Genomic DNA, 17,297 nt, shown 5'->3' with positions numbered 1-17,297 from the left:
GAAGGGTTTCGGCCCGAAACGTTGCCTATTTCCTTCGCTCCATAGATGCTGCTGCACCCGCGGAGTTTCTCCAGCTTTTTTGTATACCTTCGGGAACATGTTTCCTGCCTCTAGCGTGTCCAATCCCTTAACAATCTTATATGTTTCAATAAGATGCCCTCTCATCCTTCTAAACTCCAGAGTATACAAGCCCAGCATATGACAGCCCCGCCCGCCATCCTATCTGTCCACTGTGATTGTAATCATGTACTGGACAGCAAACAACAAACAAACAACAAAAAAGCTTTCACTGTACTTCGCTACATGTGACAACAATGAACTAAACTAAACTAAACTAAACTAAACTAAAGATAGACACAAAAAGCTGGAGTAACTCAGCAGGTCAGACAGCATCTCTGGAGCATCTATGACGCTTCGGGTCACCTATTCCTTCGCTCCATCGATGCTGCCTCACCCGCTGAGTTTCTCCAGCATTTTTGTCTACCTTCGATTTTTCCAGCATCTGCAGTTCTTTCTTAAACAACTCTTCTTCTTACAAGGCATCTGTACGTCAGTAAAGACCATCCTAACATAAAGTGGTGCAGCTCAGAAACAGGCCTTTCAGCCCACTCTGTCCACCATGTGCCCATTAATATTAATCCCATTTACTAGCACTTGATCTGCAGCCAGGTCTGCCTTCAATGTGCTTAACTGAGAGGGTAACGTTTACTGGAAGACCTTACTTACCTCCATATCTGTGCAGCAAATCTCCTCCTCTCGTTCTGGGGAAGGTGCAGGGGAGGTTGGACTTTTAATGCTTCTTGCTATTTGTTCCTGCTCTGTGTTTTGGATTGTAACCTCAGCTCAGGAGGTTTGTTGAGTTTGTGAAACAATGGGCCCAACGTATGCAAATCTCCGGGATTTCCTGTCCTGTTTGGAAGCGCCCTTCCTCCGCTGCTGTTTTTCCGAGTCAACATCCCCCTGGATTTTAACATGTTCTCTCGGATTAACCCTCAACGGGCGAAAACCGGCAGGTGAGAAACTTGCCGAATACGTGAGAATCACGCGCCACGCACTGCACAGAAACAGGCCACTCCTCGACCTGCATCGATGCATTGGATGCACCTGATGTGGAGGGGTCAAGGAAAGACTGTTCACATCACGGCCCTGTTGGACAATAGACAATAGGTGCAGGAGTAGGCCATTTGGCCCTTCGAGCCAGCACCGCCATTCAAGAGTCAAGTCAAGAGAGTTTTATTGTCATGTGTTCCAGATAGCACAATGAAATTCTAGCTTGCTGCAGCACAACAAAATATGTAAAAATAATACAGAACAGGAGATAAAAGTTCAGTGTGTCTATATACCATAGACCATATATGTACACAATAAATAAATAGATAAAGTGCTTTTTATGCAACTTTTTATTGTTGTGACTGTATGGTAACGACATTTTGTTTGAATTTTTTTTTTAAATTACAAAATGAATTCAATTCAATTCAATTCAATTCAGTCTGAAGTAGTCTGAAGCAGTCTGAAGAAGGGTCTCGCCAATTCCTTCGCTCCATAGATGCTGCCTCACCCGTTGAGTTTCTCCAGCATTTTGTGTCTACCTTCGATTTTACCAGCATCTGTAGTTCTTTTTTAATCACTTCAATTCAATTCAATTGTGTGGGTGAGAGACAGAGAATGCCAGGGTTATTTGAAGTTAGAGATGTCAATGTTGATACCACTTGGTTTGTAAGCTGCCCAAGCGAACTGGTGAACTTCTACCGCTGCACCATCGAGAGCATCCTTACCAACTGCATCACAGTATGGTATGGCAGCTGCTCTCTCTCCGACCGGAAATCACTGCAGAGGGTGGTGAAAATTGCCCAACGCATCACCGGTTCCTCACTCCCCTCCATTGAGTCTGTCCAGAGCAAGCGTTGTCTGCGAAGGGCGCTCAGCATCGTCAAGGACTGCTCTCACCCCAACCACAGTCTGTTTACCCTCCTACCATCCGGGAGACGCTACAGGTCTCTCCGTTGCCGGACCAGCAGGTCCAGGAACAGCTTCTTCCCTGCGGCTGTTACATTACTCAACACTGTACCTCGATGACTGCAAATCACCCCCCCTCCTCGGACACTCCTCCCACCAAAAAAATAAAGAAATAATTGCACTACTACGACTATGCACGTAAATATATTTATTTATTGCTCATATTCTATGTCGCTTTTCTAGGGAGATGCTAACTGCATTTCGCAATGGGCTAAGTGTTCGGCTGGCAACCGGAAGGTAGCCGGTTCGAATCCCGCTTGGAGTGCATACTGTCGTTGTGTCCTTGGGGCAAGACACGTCACCCACCTTTGCCTGTGTGTGAATGTGTGTGAATGACTGGTGGTGGTCGGAGGGGCCGTAGGCGCAGATTAGCAGCCTCGCTTCCGTCAGTCTGCCCCAGGGCAGCTGTGGCTACAGAAGTAGCTCACCACCACCGAGTGTGACTCAGGAGTGAATGAATAATGCAATGTAAAGCACCTTGAGTATCTAGAAAGGCGCTATATAAATCCCATCCATTATTATTGGGATGTCAGGACTGTCTTATGAAGAAAGACTGGATAGACTTGGTTTATACTCTCTAGAATTTAGGAGATTGAGAGGGGATCTTATAGAAACTTACAAATTTCTTAAGGGGTTGGACAGGCTAGATGCAGGAAGATTGTTCCCGATGTTAGGGAAGTCCAGGACAAGGGGTCACAGCTTAAGGATAAGGGAGAAATCCTTTAAAACCGAGATGAGAAGAACTTTTTTCACACAGAGAGTGGTGAATCTCTGGAACTCTCTGCCACAGAGGGTAGTTGAGGCCACAGTTCATTGGCTGTATTTAAGAGGGAGTTAGATGTGGCCCTTGTGGCTAAAGGGATCAGGGGGTATGGAGAGAAGGCAGGTACGGGATACTGAGTTGGATGATCAGCCGTGATCATATTGAATGGCGGTGCAGGCTCGAAGGGCCGAATGGCCTCTACTCCTGCACCTAATTTCTATGTTTCTATCTATATTATTATTATTTCGTGGTCTCTGTACTGTACACTGCACAATGACAATAAAGTTTGAATCTGAAATATGAGGTGCTGTTTGTGCCATTTATGGAGTTAGAAACATAGAAACATAGAAATTAGGTGCAGGAGTAGAGGCCATTCGGCCCTTCGAGCGTGCACCGCCATTCAATATGATCATGGCTGATCATCCAACTCAGTATCCCGTTCCTGCCTTCTCTCCATACCCTCTGATCCCCTTAGCCATAAGGGCCACATCTAACTCCCTCTTAAATATAGCCAATGAACTGGCCTCAACTACCCTCTGTGGCAGAGAGTTCCAGAGATTCACCACTCTCTGTGTAAAGTGCCTTGAGTATCTAGAAAGGTGCTATATAAATCCCATCCATTATTATTATTATTTTGTGGTCTCTGTACTGTACACTGCACAATGACAATAAGGTTTGAATCTGAAATATGAGGTGCTGTTTGTGCCATTTATGGAGTTGTAGTTTGTTTATAGGGGATTACAATGGGGGGGAAGGGAGAGGGACTACAAGGTCCACGATGCACCGCGGTGGAGGGTCGGCGACGCCGCGGTGTTCTCTGGGATTGTAGTCCGCCCTGCGTTGACGGAGACGGAAACGGAAGCCGTGGGACTACAACCCCCAGAATGCATCGCGGGAGCGGGCAGCCGCTCTGTGGTGCCGGTGGAGATGTCGGCGCCCGCTGAGGAAGGTCGCGAGGCCCCGGCCGGCTCCGAACCCGAGCCCCAGGCTCTGCCCCTGCCACAGGCCCAGGCCTCAGGGCCCAGCCTGCAGCGGCCTAGCACCCGCTCTAACCCTGAGGGGGCGGAGGATAGGCAGGACCCGCCCGGCCAGGGGGCGCAGGCCGGCGGTGGCAGGGAGGGTGACGGCGAGGCCGGCATTGAGAGCCCGGGGGGTGGGGTAGGGGTTGGGGTGGGGGTGGGGGGGTAGGGGTTGGGGGGGTGGGGGGGGCAGGACCAGGGGCAGCCGCCGGCGGCAGCGGCAGCAACAACAACAACAGGAGCAGGAGGCCGCAGCCCCAGCCCACAGCCTGCCCCCGTTCCAGCCCCAACCCCAACCCCCATTCCCAACCCAGGCCCAAACCCATACCCAGCCCCCCTTCCAAAACCCAGCCCCAGCCCCAACCCCCATACCCAGCCCAGGCCCAAACCCAACACCAGCCCCCCATTCCCAGCCCAGACACAAACCCCAGCACCAACCCCCTTCCAAACCCCAGGCCCAAACCCAGCACCAACCCCCATTCCAACCCCAGCCCCCATTCCCAGCCCAGACACAAACCACCAGCCCTCATTCCCAGCCCAGACCAAACCCAGCACCAGCCCCCCTTCCAACCCAGAACCCCCATTCCCAACCCAGACACAAACCAACCCCCATTCCCAGCCCAGATCCTCAACCAACCCCACCCCCAGAGCATCTTCACACCCCAGTCCTCCAATCCACCCCAGACCTCAAACCAACCCCCGAGTCAACCTCAACCTCCACCTCCACCTCCTGCCTCCCCTCCCTCTCCCCTGTCCCTCCCCCTCCCCCTGTCCCAGTCTCAGTCCCAGTCCCAATTCCAGTCCAAGCCGCAGTCCCTGCCCCAGTCTCAGAGCCAACCCCAGCTTCAACCCCAGCCCCAGCCCCCAGGGCAGTCTTCAGCCATGCCCCAGTCTCAAAGTCAGCCCCAATTCCAATCTCAGCTGCAGTTCCAAAACCAACCCCAGCCTGAAATTCAGATCAGGACCCCGAAGGTTAACTGCCCGGAGAAAGTGGTGAGTTTGCGCTGGTTACTTCCAAAGCAGTGACCGTTTCCACATCCTGCCTTTTTTTTTTAAAGAGTAAATAATAATACTTAAGATGCATTTAGACAGATAGTTGATAGTTGGTGGCAAAAACAGGAAAGTAGACTATTAACTAAATGGTGGCCGATTAGGAAAAGGGGAGATACAGCGAGACCTGGGTGTCATGGTACACCAGTCATTGAAAGTAGGCATGCAGGTGCAACAGGCAGTGAAGAAAGCCAATGGTATGTTAGCATTCATAGCAAAACGATTTGAGTATAGGAACAGGGAGGTTCTACTGCAGTTGTACAGGGTCTTGGTGAGACCACACCTGGAGTATTGCGTACAGTTTTGGTCTCCTAATCTGAGGAAAGACATTCTTGCCATAGAGGGAGAACAGAGAAGGTTCACCAGACTGATTCCTGGGATGTCAGGACTTTCATATGAAGAATGACTGGATAGATTTGGCTTGTACTTGCTAGAATTTAGAAGATTGAGGGGGGATCTTATAGAAACTTACAAAATTCTTAGCTGCACCCGCTGAGTTTCTCCAGCATTTTTGTGTACCTCGATCTTCCCGCATCTGCAGTTCCTTCTTGAACAAAATTCTTAGGGGGTTGGACAGGCTAGATGCAGCAAGATTGTTCCCGAAGTTGGGGAAGTCCAGGACAAGGGGTCACAGTTTGAGGATAGAGGGGAAATCCTTTAGGACTGAAATGAGAAAAACATTTTTCACACAGAGTGGTGAATCTCTGGAACTCTCTGCCACAGAAGGTAGTTGAGGCCAGTTCATTGGCTGTATTTAAGAGGGAGTTAGATGTGGCCGTTGTGGCTAAAGGGATCAGGGGGTATGGAGAGAAGGCAGGTACAGGATACTGAGTTGGATGATCAGCCATGATCATATTGAATGGCGGTGCAGGCTAGAAGGGCCGAATGGCCTACTCCTGCACCTATTTTCTATGTTAAGAAGGAACTGCAGATGCTGGAAAATCGAAGGTAGACAAAAATGCTGGGGAAACTCAGCGGGTGAGACAGCATCTATGGAGCAAAGGAAATGGGCGACGTTTCGGGTCGAGACCTTCGCTCCATAGATGCTGCCTCACCCGCTGAGTTTCTCCAGCATTTTTGTCTACCTTTAGACAGATAGGATAGGTTGGGAGGGACGCTAATGTATGAGGGCTTTGCTAGCAGCAGGCACTGCAGGGCGATCTGGTTGATGTTTGATGGGTTTATCAGGTAGGATGAGCCATGGGCCCATCTTCAAGTTTTGTCTCTTTCTCTTCACAGATCATCTGCTTGGATCTTTCAGAGGAGATGTCACTGCAGAAACTGGAGTCGATGAATGGGTTAGGATGTTTACCAATATTAGTTTGACAATTGTTATGGATTGCCTTTATAGAATTTGTTTCATATTATATTCCATTTGAGCAGAGAAAGCTCTCCAGTAATATAATCGTAGATTTTTGCTTTCTAGGTTTGGCTAGTGTCAGAAGTCAGTTAGCAATATCACACTGGAATTTCTCATCAGTGGACACAGGGCATAGTACTGTGCCTGTATAACATGGGGTAATATACAATGGGTGCTGGAGTAGGCCATTCGGCCCTTCGAGCCAGCACCGCCATTCACTGTGATCATGACTGATCATCCACACTCAGTACCCCGTTCGTGCTTTCTCCCCACATCCCTTGACTCTGCTATCTTTAATAGCTCTATCTAACTCTTGAAAGCATCCAGAGAATTGGCCTCCACTGCTTTCTGAGGCAGATAATTCTACATTCAGAATTCTCTGGGTGAGACTGTTGTCATAGAAAATATTAAATATTAAAGTGGTTTTCACGGAGAAGTTAAGAAACTAGAGGTTACAGATGTAATGCGCAGAAACAAACTGCAGATGCTGGATAGACACAAAGATAGACACAAAGTGCTGGAGTAACCTAGCGGGTCAGGCAGCATATCTGCAGTAAATGGATGGGTTGACATTTCGGGTCGGGACCCTCCTTCAGCAGACTGAAGAATCAATGGTGGGAAGAGAATGTATGTTGCATGGTGAGTCACAGTATGGGGTGTGAAAGGGAGCAATTTAATAACTGGATAGTCTAGTCTGAAGAAGGGTTTCGGCCCGAAACGTTGCCTATTTCCTTCGCTCCATAGATGCTGCTGCACCCGCTGAGTTTCTCCAGCTTTTTTGTGTAACCTTCGATTCTCCAGCATCTGCAGTTCCCTCTTAAACAATTTAATAACTGGATTGGATAAATGTCCTGGCAACAGTATCTGTGGGATTCACACCTTAGTGTGAATTAGCATTAACAGAGCTGGTCCTGGAGGAAGGGTGTGTGTGGAGCAGCTCACCATTGTGAGTCAGCACTTGTAGCATTGCACTACAGTAGCTACCGTCTTTGTGGGATTGAGGGTTGGTGTCTAGTGAAACTTACAACACCAAGTGTCATAAGTGATAGGAGCAGAAATAGGCTATTCGGCCCATCAAGTCTACTCCGCCATTCAATCACGGCTGATCTATCTCTCCCAACACCATTCTCTTGACTTCTCCCCATAACCCCTGACACTCGTACTTATCAACAACCCGTCAATCTTCACCTTAAAAATATTGATGAATTAGTCCCCTTGATTGAGCTGGGGATGGTGACTGAAAAGCTGTGGAATAATAAGAACTTGCATACTTGATCAGTACGGGTGGCAGAGGTTATCAGCCGGATGGGCAGTTTAATTAGTTTAAAGAATCTAGCCACATCGAGTGGAACAACCCTGTAGGTGTCTGTGGAACTGGATGTTTGTTCATTTATCGTTAAGGATATACATCAGCAGCGACCTAATTACTGGGGCTGTTTGATTTTGATTAGGAATTATTGAGTTTCAATCATTTTCTTTTATTTTTTTACACAGTTCCAAAACCAACGCATTAAACATCGCTCAGAAAATGATAGAAATGTTTGTCAGGACGAAGCACAAGATCGACAAACGGCACGAATTTGCTCTGGTGGTGGTGAATGATGAAGTCACTTGGGTAAGATCAATGTGCCATCTAAAGCAGAGACGCGTGTAAGGGGAAGTGAGATTGGTCGGTGCCAAGTAAACCTCTGAAGCAACTGCCCTGTGAGCTTGACATTGCATTTATACTAGTTCATAAGTGATAGGAGCAGAATCAGGCCATTCAGCCCATCATGTCTACTCCGCAATTCAATCGTGGCTGATGTATCTTTCCGTCTCAATCCCATTCCCTCCTGTCTTCTCCCCATAACCTCTGCTACCCGTACTGATCAAGTATGCACGTTTCCATTATTAGCTCTGACCCGTTTACATTATAGCCTGCTATTATATGGGAACGCATAATTAAATCACAAATCACAATTTGAAAAGACTTATGTGCAAACTGTCACTACAACATAGAATTGTGTTCTAGAATCTATCAATCTCTGCCTTAAAAATATCCATTTGCGGCTTCCACAGCCGTCTGTAGCAATGAATTCCACAGATTCACCACCCACTGGCTACACAAATTCCTCCTCATCTCCTTTCTAACGGTGTGTCCTTTTATTCTGAGGTTTTGGCCTCTGGTACTAGACTCTCCCACTAGTGGAAACATCCTCTCCACATCCACTCTATCCAGGCCTTTCACTATTTGTTAAGTTTCGATGAGGTCCCCCTCCCCATATCTTCTAAACTCCAGAGAGTAAAGATGGTCAGGGTGTCTTCAATGAGGAAATGTAACCATTCCATTCATATCTAGAACAACATCCAATTCATTGAGATATTATGATTGGTGTCTCTCTCTACCCCCCCCCCCCCAGCACGTCTCAGTGTGGGTTTTCGTCTCCCATTCTACTTAACCGTGTGAACAGTCACTGTGAGATGGTAGGGGGTGGCACCTGACAGCGTTAGAATGTTTGGTAGACAAAAGTGCTGGAGAAACTCAGCGGCTGCAGCAGCATCTATGGACTGAAGGAGATAGGCAACGTTTTGGCCTGAAACCCTTCTTCAGACTGATGTAGGGTGGGGTGGGGGGGGAATGGGGAGAAGAAAGGAAAAAGGAAGAGGAGGAGCCCGAGGGCTGAGGGAGAGCTGAGAAGGGGAGGAGACAGCAAAGGCTACTGGAAATTGGTGAATTCAATGTTTATGCCACTAGGGTGCAGACTGCCCAAGCAGAATATGAGGTGTTGCTCCTCCAATTTCCGGTGGTGCTCACTCTGGCCATGGAGGAGGCCCAGGACAGAGTTAGAATGTGATTCTATATAATAACCAGGCAGATGTTTGCTTGGAAGATACAGTTATCCAGTTTTATGTGTTGGCCTGAATTATTAGCTGATTTGCACAATCCATTCCTCTATCCCTTCCTTCCAGCTGTCTGGATTCACGTCTGACCCCAGGGAGGTTTGCAGCTGTCTGTACGATCTGGACACAAATGTCTGTGAGTCTTTTGGTATCCTTTTTCAAGTGGAGGCTGGTAAATCCTGAGCTAGATTACAGTGTAGCGCGCAGGCGATACTGTGGGACTGTTATCTTGTCAGACTGCAGTGCGTGTTCTGTGCCCAATGGAGAATCGATGGGGTTGTCGACAAACTAGGGGAGCACAGGTTTACAGGATTTCAAAGACACTTTCATTTGGCTGAAACAGACTAGTCTGAAGCATGAATAACTCTGTGTTGGGAGACTGTGTGCAGCTTTAGCTCAGTATCTTGTAATGCAAGTGGAAGTTTCATATTGTATTGAATGAATGAATGAATACGTTTATTGGCCAAGTATTCACATACAAGGAATTTGCCTTGGTGCTCTGCCCGCAAGTGACAACGTGACATACCGTGACAGTTAGGAATGACACATAAACCATTAAACGTTAATAATAAAGCATTATTGAACGTGTGAATTAAATAAAATACCAGAGCAAAAGGAGGCTGCATATTTTTGGTTATTGAGTAGAGCTACTACTCGCGGGGAAAAAACTGTTTTTATGTCTGGCTGTGGCGGCGTTGATGGTCCGGAGTCGCCTTCCAGAGGGAAGTGATTCAAAGAGTTTGTGGCCAGGGTGAGAAGGGTTCCAATTGTATTTTGAAAGTACTCCGGTATAAAGATTCGCGCATTCTTAATTTTGCCATTAGCAAGATACAGTGAAAATCTTTTTAGTAGCGTGCTATCCAGTCAGTGGAAAGACAATAAATGATTATAAACAAGCTGCCCACTGTATAGATACAGGATAAAGGGAATAATGTTTAGTGCAAGGTAATGACTGATTAAAAATAGTCCGAGGGTCTCCAATGAGATAAATGGGAGGTCAGGACCGCTCTCTAATTGGTAATAGTTGCGGCACCGACATCGTGGAGCTGTGGTTCGCGGAGCTCCCAACGCGGGCGGCGCTGACGAACATCGCAGAGTCCTGCAACTCTGCCCGGCTCGGCCTGAGGACTCGGGAGCTGCGGACTCCCGTGGGAGGCGGCTGATCGGGAGGTCCGGGCTGCTGAGGAGGATTTTCACCGTCGGGGTTTGGCGTCGGCGTTCCATCAGCCCGGCGAGAGGGCCTGAGCATCTGGCCATCGGGGTGGCGACTGCGGATGCTCGGAAGGCCCCGACCACGGGTGAACATCTGGGAAGATCGGAGGGGAGGCTGGCTGGACTATGGTGCCTTCCTCACCTTGGTGCCACTGTGTTATGTTGTGTCGTGGACTTTCTGTGTTTGTGCTTTTTTTTTAAATTTATTTTATTTTTAATATGTTTTATTATTTTTTTTTTTTTTTTTTTTTTGATACTGACTGTAAAGGGAAATTCATTTCGTTGTCTCTAATTGAGACAATGACAATACATTTGAATACAATACAATACAATACAAGTAATAGGATGGTTCAGTTGCCCGATAACAGCTGGGAAGAAACTGTCCCTGAATCTGCAGGTGTGCGTGGCATTTTATATCAGTGGGTTCAGGACACAATGCTGGGTTTTGTCACAAACACTGTTACAGTACCATTGTGGAAGGTTTGTCCCTGTGTAATATTTTCAACCACTGACCCTGTATAACACTGCAAAATGCAGGAGACTGCAATCATCGCAGATGAAGAAAACGTAACAGGAAATCCGATAGCGATCTTTAAAATAATTGAATAATATGGTAGTTGGGAAACAATTTCCTATGTGGAAGTTAAAATCAAGAATAGATGACAGGAGTACAATAGACAATAAGTGCAGGAGTAGGCCCTTCGAGCCAGCACCGCCATTCACTGTGATCAGGGCTGATCATTCACACTCAGTACCCCGTTCCTGCCTTTTCCACATATCCCTTGACTCCGCTATCTTCAAGAGATCTATCCAACTCTCTTGAAAGCATACAGAGAACTGGCCTCCATTGCCTTCTTGGAGGCATTCTTCAGACCACTCATGGTTTCAATGCAGAAGCCAAAGAGACTGGTTACAAATACATTAGCGCTATAAAGGGGAGGCCTGATGATGAGGGAGAAAGAGATGGCGGGTTTCAGTGTTGGAGGAGACTTCTGGAGCATAATTCCATTTGACTGTGTGGTCTCTGTTCAGTGATGCTACTAAATTCTTTATTTTTTTCCTTAAAGTCTGATTCCAGATCTGGATGGGCTCCTTAACCTTGTGTAAGTAACTTCCCTTCCGACTGGCTGTTAAATGGATGAAAGGAGCAATAAATGTAATGTGTAAAGCTCCCAATGAGTAAGGACTTCCCCACAGCTTTGAGTCATCCGTGAATCTGGAGCCGGGGAGGGGGGGGGGGGGGGGGGGTGCGGGCCGCCGAGAGAAAAACAGAGGGACCCAACGTGGGGAGTGGGGGGGGGGGGGTAGGGTGCCGGGAATGGAGAGACCCAGTGGAGGGGGGGGGGGGGGGGGGGGGGAGTCGGGGAGGTGGCACGGCCTTGGTTACGTGGTCCTCCAAAATATTGCAAATGGAATTTAAACTGGAGGTGGTGAAGGGAGGGCTTAAGCCAGAAAGGGTTATTGGGAAGAAAGAGCTACTTTAAATTTAGTTGCATCTGGTTGGGTAACTGTAGTTGGGTGGAGATTATTCCATGCTTTAATTGTGCGGGGGAAGAACGAATTGCTGTACACATCTGTCTTTGTAGCTGGGATCACAAATTGGATCGAATGCCCAGAATAAAGAGGGACCCGGTGTGTGGGGGGGGGGGAGAGGGGGCTTTACACATACACATTACTCATTGGGAGCTTTACACATTACATTTATTTCTCCTTTCATCCACAACACATGCTAAGTGTTGTCCTCAAAACTAAGAGAGGAGGGTGCTGCCCAATGAATCACAGTTGAATGTGAAGCGAGGGACTTTAAAATAAATAGCAGGCAGCAGCATAAGCTGGTCCAGTCCATCAGTGAAGGTTTAGTTTAGAGCTACAGCGTGGAAGCAGGCCCTTCGGCCCACCGGGTCCACGCCGACCAGCGATCACCTGTACACTAGTTCTATCCAACACACTAGGGGCAATTTACAGAGGCCAATTAACCTACACACATGCACATCTTTGGGATGTGGGAGGAAAGAATCAGAGCACCTGGAGAAAACACAGGGAGAACGTGCAAACTCCACACCGACGGCACCCGAGGTCAGGGTTGAACCCGGTTCTCTGGTGTTGTGAGGCAGCAGCTCTACCCGCTGTGCTGTGCTGCCCTGAAGGTCTATAGGACTGCCAGGTGTTGTATTCAGTTGGGGCAGTTTGTAAAGGTTGCTGGCTCATCATTTCATTGCACATACTATACCCAATCCAGTCTGTAAGGGAAGTTGGGAACATTCTTTCGAACAAAGTCATGTGATAGAAGCAGAATTAGGCCATTCAGCCCATCAAGTTTACTCTACCCTTCAATCATGGCTGATCTATTTTTCCCTCTCAGCCCCATTCTCCTTCTCAACATAACCCCTGACACCCGTACTAATCAAGAATCTATCTACCTCTAACAAAATTATCCATTGTTGGCCACCACAGCTTTCTGTGGCAAAGAATTCCACAGATTCACCACCCTCTGACTAAAGAAATGTCTTCTCATCTTCTTCCTAAAGGAACTTCCTTTAATTCTGAGGGTGTGCCCTCTGGTCCTCGACCCTCCACTAGTGGAACCATCCTCTCCACATCCACTCTATCCAAGCCTTTCACTATCCGGTAATTTTCAATGAGGTGTCCCCTCATCCTTCTAAACTCCAGCAAGTACAGGCCCAGTGCCGTCAAACGCTCATCATATGTTAACCCACTCATTCCTGGGTTCATTCCTGTAAACCTCCTCTGGACCCTCTTCAGAGCCAGCACATCCTTCCTCAGGTATGGGGCCAAATATTGTTCACAATACTCTAAATGCGGCCTGACCAGCACCTTATAGAGCCTCAGCATTAATCTCATGCGGACCTTTTGCTATTTATGTGCTTTCATTGACTTGCTGAGCTTATCACTTTGATCAATTCATTTCAGCATTTGATTCCACAGACAACAAAAGATTGAGTTGCCAGTGACAGAAAATGTGCAGACCATCCCTCCTCCATACATTGTGCGAATGATACTCGTCTACGTTCGAACTCCCTGCCACCCCCAGCCAGTCTCAGTGGAGCATTTCAGCGTAAGTTGGGCCGGTGTATTTTGCTTCCTGTTATAATCGATGTTTTACTTCATGCCCGGTGTAATCAGTGTGTTTCTCTCGCCTCTCTCCCACAGAAAATTCTCCAATCTCCTTATTTTTTCTTCGACGTGATCTATATTTGCAACAGCACTGAGGAAATGAACGAGGAGCCTAGCAGCGAGGTAGTGTTGTACTTTCTGCCATTTAGAAACATAGAAACATAGAAATTAGGTGCAGGAGTAGGCCATTCGGCCCTTCGAGCCTGCACCGCCATTCAATATGATCATGGCAATATGATCATCCAACTCAATATCCCGTACCTGCCTTCTCTCCATACCCTCTGATCCCCTTGGCCACAAGGGCCACATCTAACTCCCTCTTACATGTAGCCAATGAACTGGCCTCAACTACCCTCTGTGGCAGAGAGTTCCAGAGATTCACCACTCTCTGTGTGAAAAAAAGTTCTCCTCATCTCGGTTTTAAAGGATTTCCCCCTTATCCTTAAGCTGTGACCCCTTGTCCTGGACTTCCCCAACATCGGGAACAATCTTCCTGCATCTAGCCTGTCCAACCCCTTAAGAATTTTGTAAGTTTCTATAAGATCCCCTCTCAATCCCCTAAATTCTAGAGAGTATAAACCAAGTTCCTAAATTCTAGAGAGTATAAACCAAGTATTTCTTTCCTCCTCCCCCTCCACCCCTTCAATATTCCCTTGTTTTTGTCTTAAAGTTGTCTGCAGGAGGGATATCAGCTGGGAGACTGGATCTGTCTTGCTCTTTCTCTCAGTGGGCGGGAATGTACTTACGTGTCTCAGTCAAAAGACAGCCCATGGAACGTGCCTGAATCGCCAGAGGGTTGGTCTGCTTTCCATGCTTCAAGGGCGGCACAGTGGCCCTTAAAGCATGAAATGGTGTGGGATTTCTCCGGGTGCTCCGATTTCCACTCGCATTCCAAAGACGTACAGGTTTGTAGGATAATTGGCTTCTGCAAATTGTCCCTAGTGTGTGTGTGTGTGTGTGCGCGCGCTAATGCTCGTGAACGGGCGATCGCTGGTCGGCACGGGCCGGAGGGCCTGTTTCCTCGTTGTATCTCTGAACTAAAATCTTTATAGAAACACAGAAACATAGAAATTAGGTGCAGGAGTAGAGGCCATTCGGCCCTTCGAGCCTGCACCGCCATTCAATATGATCATGGCTGATCATCCAACTCAGTATCCCGTACCTGCCTTCTCTCCATACCCACTGATCCCCTTAGCCACAAGGGCCACATCTAACTCCCTCTTAAATATAGCCAATGAACTGGCCTCAACTACCCTCTGTGGCAGAGAGTTCCAGAGATTCACCACTTGAGTCCGGGATGAGGAAATCTACGTTAAAATGTTCATACTTGTAATTATCTTTCGTTGATTCCAGAGTGTTCTTTCATGTTCTTTCTCCACCCAGGAAGCTTCTTCATTCTTCAACAACTTGGACACAAAGGGGACCAGTTACAAATATGACGTGTCGCTGGCCGGACAGGCCGTGGAGCTGCACAACTGCATGGCCAAGCTGCTCGCTCACCCCCTGCAGAGGCCAATCCAGGTCCACGCCGTTTACAGTCTGTTGGACGATGTGGATGTCGTGGAAGTGGAAGCAACTGTCTGACAGCACCATGGTCCTGGGAGAAGTAAATGAAAATTCTTTCTCACTTGTGCACTGTCTGTCTGCCTCTTCTCTCTCTCTCTCTCTCCCTATCTCTCTCTCCTCTCCCCTCTCCTCTCCCTCTCTCCCCTCCCTATCTCTCTCTCTCTCTCTCCCTTCCCTTCCTCTCCCTTCTCCCCTCCCTATCTCTCTCTCCTCTCTCTTCCCTATCTCTCTCTCTCTCCTCCTATCTCTCTCTCTCTCTCTCCCCCTATCTCTCTCCTATCTTTCTCCCCCTTTCCCCCCTCTCTCCCTCCTCCCTCTCTCTCTCTCTTTCTCTCCTCATATCTCCTTTCCCTCTCCCACCTCTCTAATAGGTCTTGCAGTAATGACCTGCCATCTCTCTATGCCTTTGAAATCTCCCACTGGCTGCTTCACCCTGCGACTCCAGTCCATCATAGCTCTGACTGTTTAATGGGAGGGGGTGTAGGATTGTTGTCAGTAATTTGAGAAGAGCATGAACTACGAGTGGTTGCTGAGGCGTGTAGGCTCCTCCTGGCTCTAGTCCCGATGTGTTTCCAAACTCCCACACCTAGCATCGTTGGGGTCGGCTGCATTGCTTCGGACCACATACTCGCATCGGGTTCTGCCTGCTGCTTTCATTCAGCGATGATGATCCCATGTCACTTGCGCAGATGGAAGAGCAGGTTCTTCTATCTTCCACCTCGAATCAAAGCACCATCGATTGCCGGATTTGCTTCCTTCATGTCCCTGAGCCTCATGGCAGCAGTACATCACTCCTTGCACTTCATGGTAATACGCAAGATGTAAAAAGAATCCCACGCTTTCAAATGCATATCAACTAATGTAAATACAGCTATAATCCCCAGTCAGCGACACTGGCCAGAACATTCTTTCATGAGAACCTGTCATAAAGCAAAACATTTATTGCCAATTGTTGTTTGCTTTAAAATGAATAAAGCTACGTCAAATACATTTCTGTGTTCCTTAATTGTATAGAGTCCCATAAAAAATGTGCAGCACAGAAATCCCTCTCCCTCTCCCCCCCCCCCCCCCCCCCCCCCCCCTCTCTCTCTCTCTCTCCCCGGTGACCCAAGGCTGAGGTGATCTTTCCGACCTGCTCTCTATATGGGCATATGGGATAGGAACAGAATTAGTCCATTCGGCCCATCAAGTCTACGCCGACGTTCAATCATGGCTGATCTATCTGTCTCCCTCCTAACCCCATTCTCCTGCCTTCTCCCCATAACCCCTGACACCCGTACTAATCAAGAATCTATCTATCTCTGCCTTAAAAATATCCACTGTCTTGGCCTCCACAGCCGTCTGTGGCAATTCCACAGATTCGCCACCCACTGACTGAAGAAATTCCTCCTCATTTCCTCATTGACGCTACGGCCACTGGTCCTCGACTCTCCCGCTGGTGGCAACATCCTCTCTATATTCACTATTTCCGGGCCTTTCACTCCCAGAGCCTGACACATTCCTTGATCATTCACGACTATAATCATTGCCATTGACGGCCGTGGCACAAGTAGTAATTATTTCCCTCAAACTCTGATCTCCAAAAACTTAATTGGCCGGTCATCTCCGGCTGGAAAATGAATTTTATTTGATGTTCTTTGAAACTATTTGCTATGTTAAAATACCCTGTAGTGGCACTTATTTTTTCTAGAGACGACAGATGGCACAATGGGCTAAGTGTTCGGCTGGGGACCGGAAGGTAGCCAGTTCGAATCCCGCTTGGGAGTGCATGCTGTCGTTGTGTCCTTGGGGCAAGACACTTCACCCACCTTTGCCTGTGTGTAAATGTAATGTAATTATGTGAAGCACTTTGGGGTCATTGCAAGTTGACTAAAAATGTGCTATATAAATAAGATTATTATTATTATTATAGGCTGTAGCTGGACTGGGTTAGAAAATGCAGTTTTGTTGCAAAGGAATGGCCTTGGGTAGGAGTAGTATTGTATAATTAAAGTACATTTTTGGTCAAATATATATTTAACTATCACGCCCTCTCTAATGTCCGTAAGCATTTTAGACTTTAGAGATATAGCGCTGAAACAGGCCCTTCGGCCCACCGAGTCAGCGACATCCAGTGATCTCCGTAAACTAACACTATCCTACACACTAGGGTCAATTTACAATTTGATTGACCTGAGCCAATTAACCTACAAACCTGCACGTCTTTTGGAGTGTGGGCGGGAACTGGAGCACCCAGAGAAAACTCACACAGGTCACGAGGAGAACGTGCAAACTCAGTACAGACAGCACCCATAGT

At 47.7% G+C, this 17,297-nt stretch overlaps 1 protein-coding gene across 1 annotated transcript; it reads left to right on the top strand.

Moving 5' to 3' along the window:
- Window positions 1-871: 871 nt before the first annotated feature.
- On the top strand, window positions 872-15,125 carry babam1 (BRISC and BRCA1 A complex member 1). Its single transcript, XM_055658224.1, has 10 exons — window positions 872-1,013; window positions 3,609-3,937; window positions 4,150-4,791; window positions 6,088-6,146; window positions 7,703-7,823; window positions 9,158-9,236; window positions 11,379-11,403; window positions 13,247-13,376; window positions 13,472-13,558; window positions 14,819-15,125. Exons 1-10 carry the CDS (start codon window positions 872-874, stop codon window positions 15,017-15,019), a joined length of 1,815 nt encoding a protein of 604 aa, XP_055514199.1. The 3' UTR covers window positions 15,020-15,125.
- The last annotated feature ends 2,172 nt before the right edge of the window (window positions 15,126-17,297 follow it).

The sequence above is a fragment of the Leucoraja erinacea genome, chromosome 29 (genome assembly GCF_028641065.1).
Source record: "Leucoraja erinacea ecotype New England chromosome 29, Leri_hhj_1, whole genome shotgun sequence".
NCBI classification, from domain to species: Eukaryota; Metazoa; Chordata; class Chondrichthyes; order Rajiformes; family Rajidae; genus Leucoraja; species Leucoraja erinaceus.
Note: the sequence above shows the minus strand (reverse complement) of the source record. Positions and strands in the feature narration are given on the sequence as shown.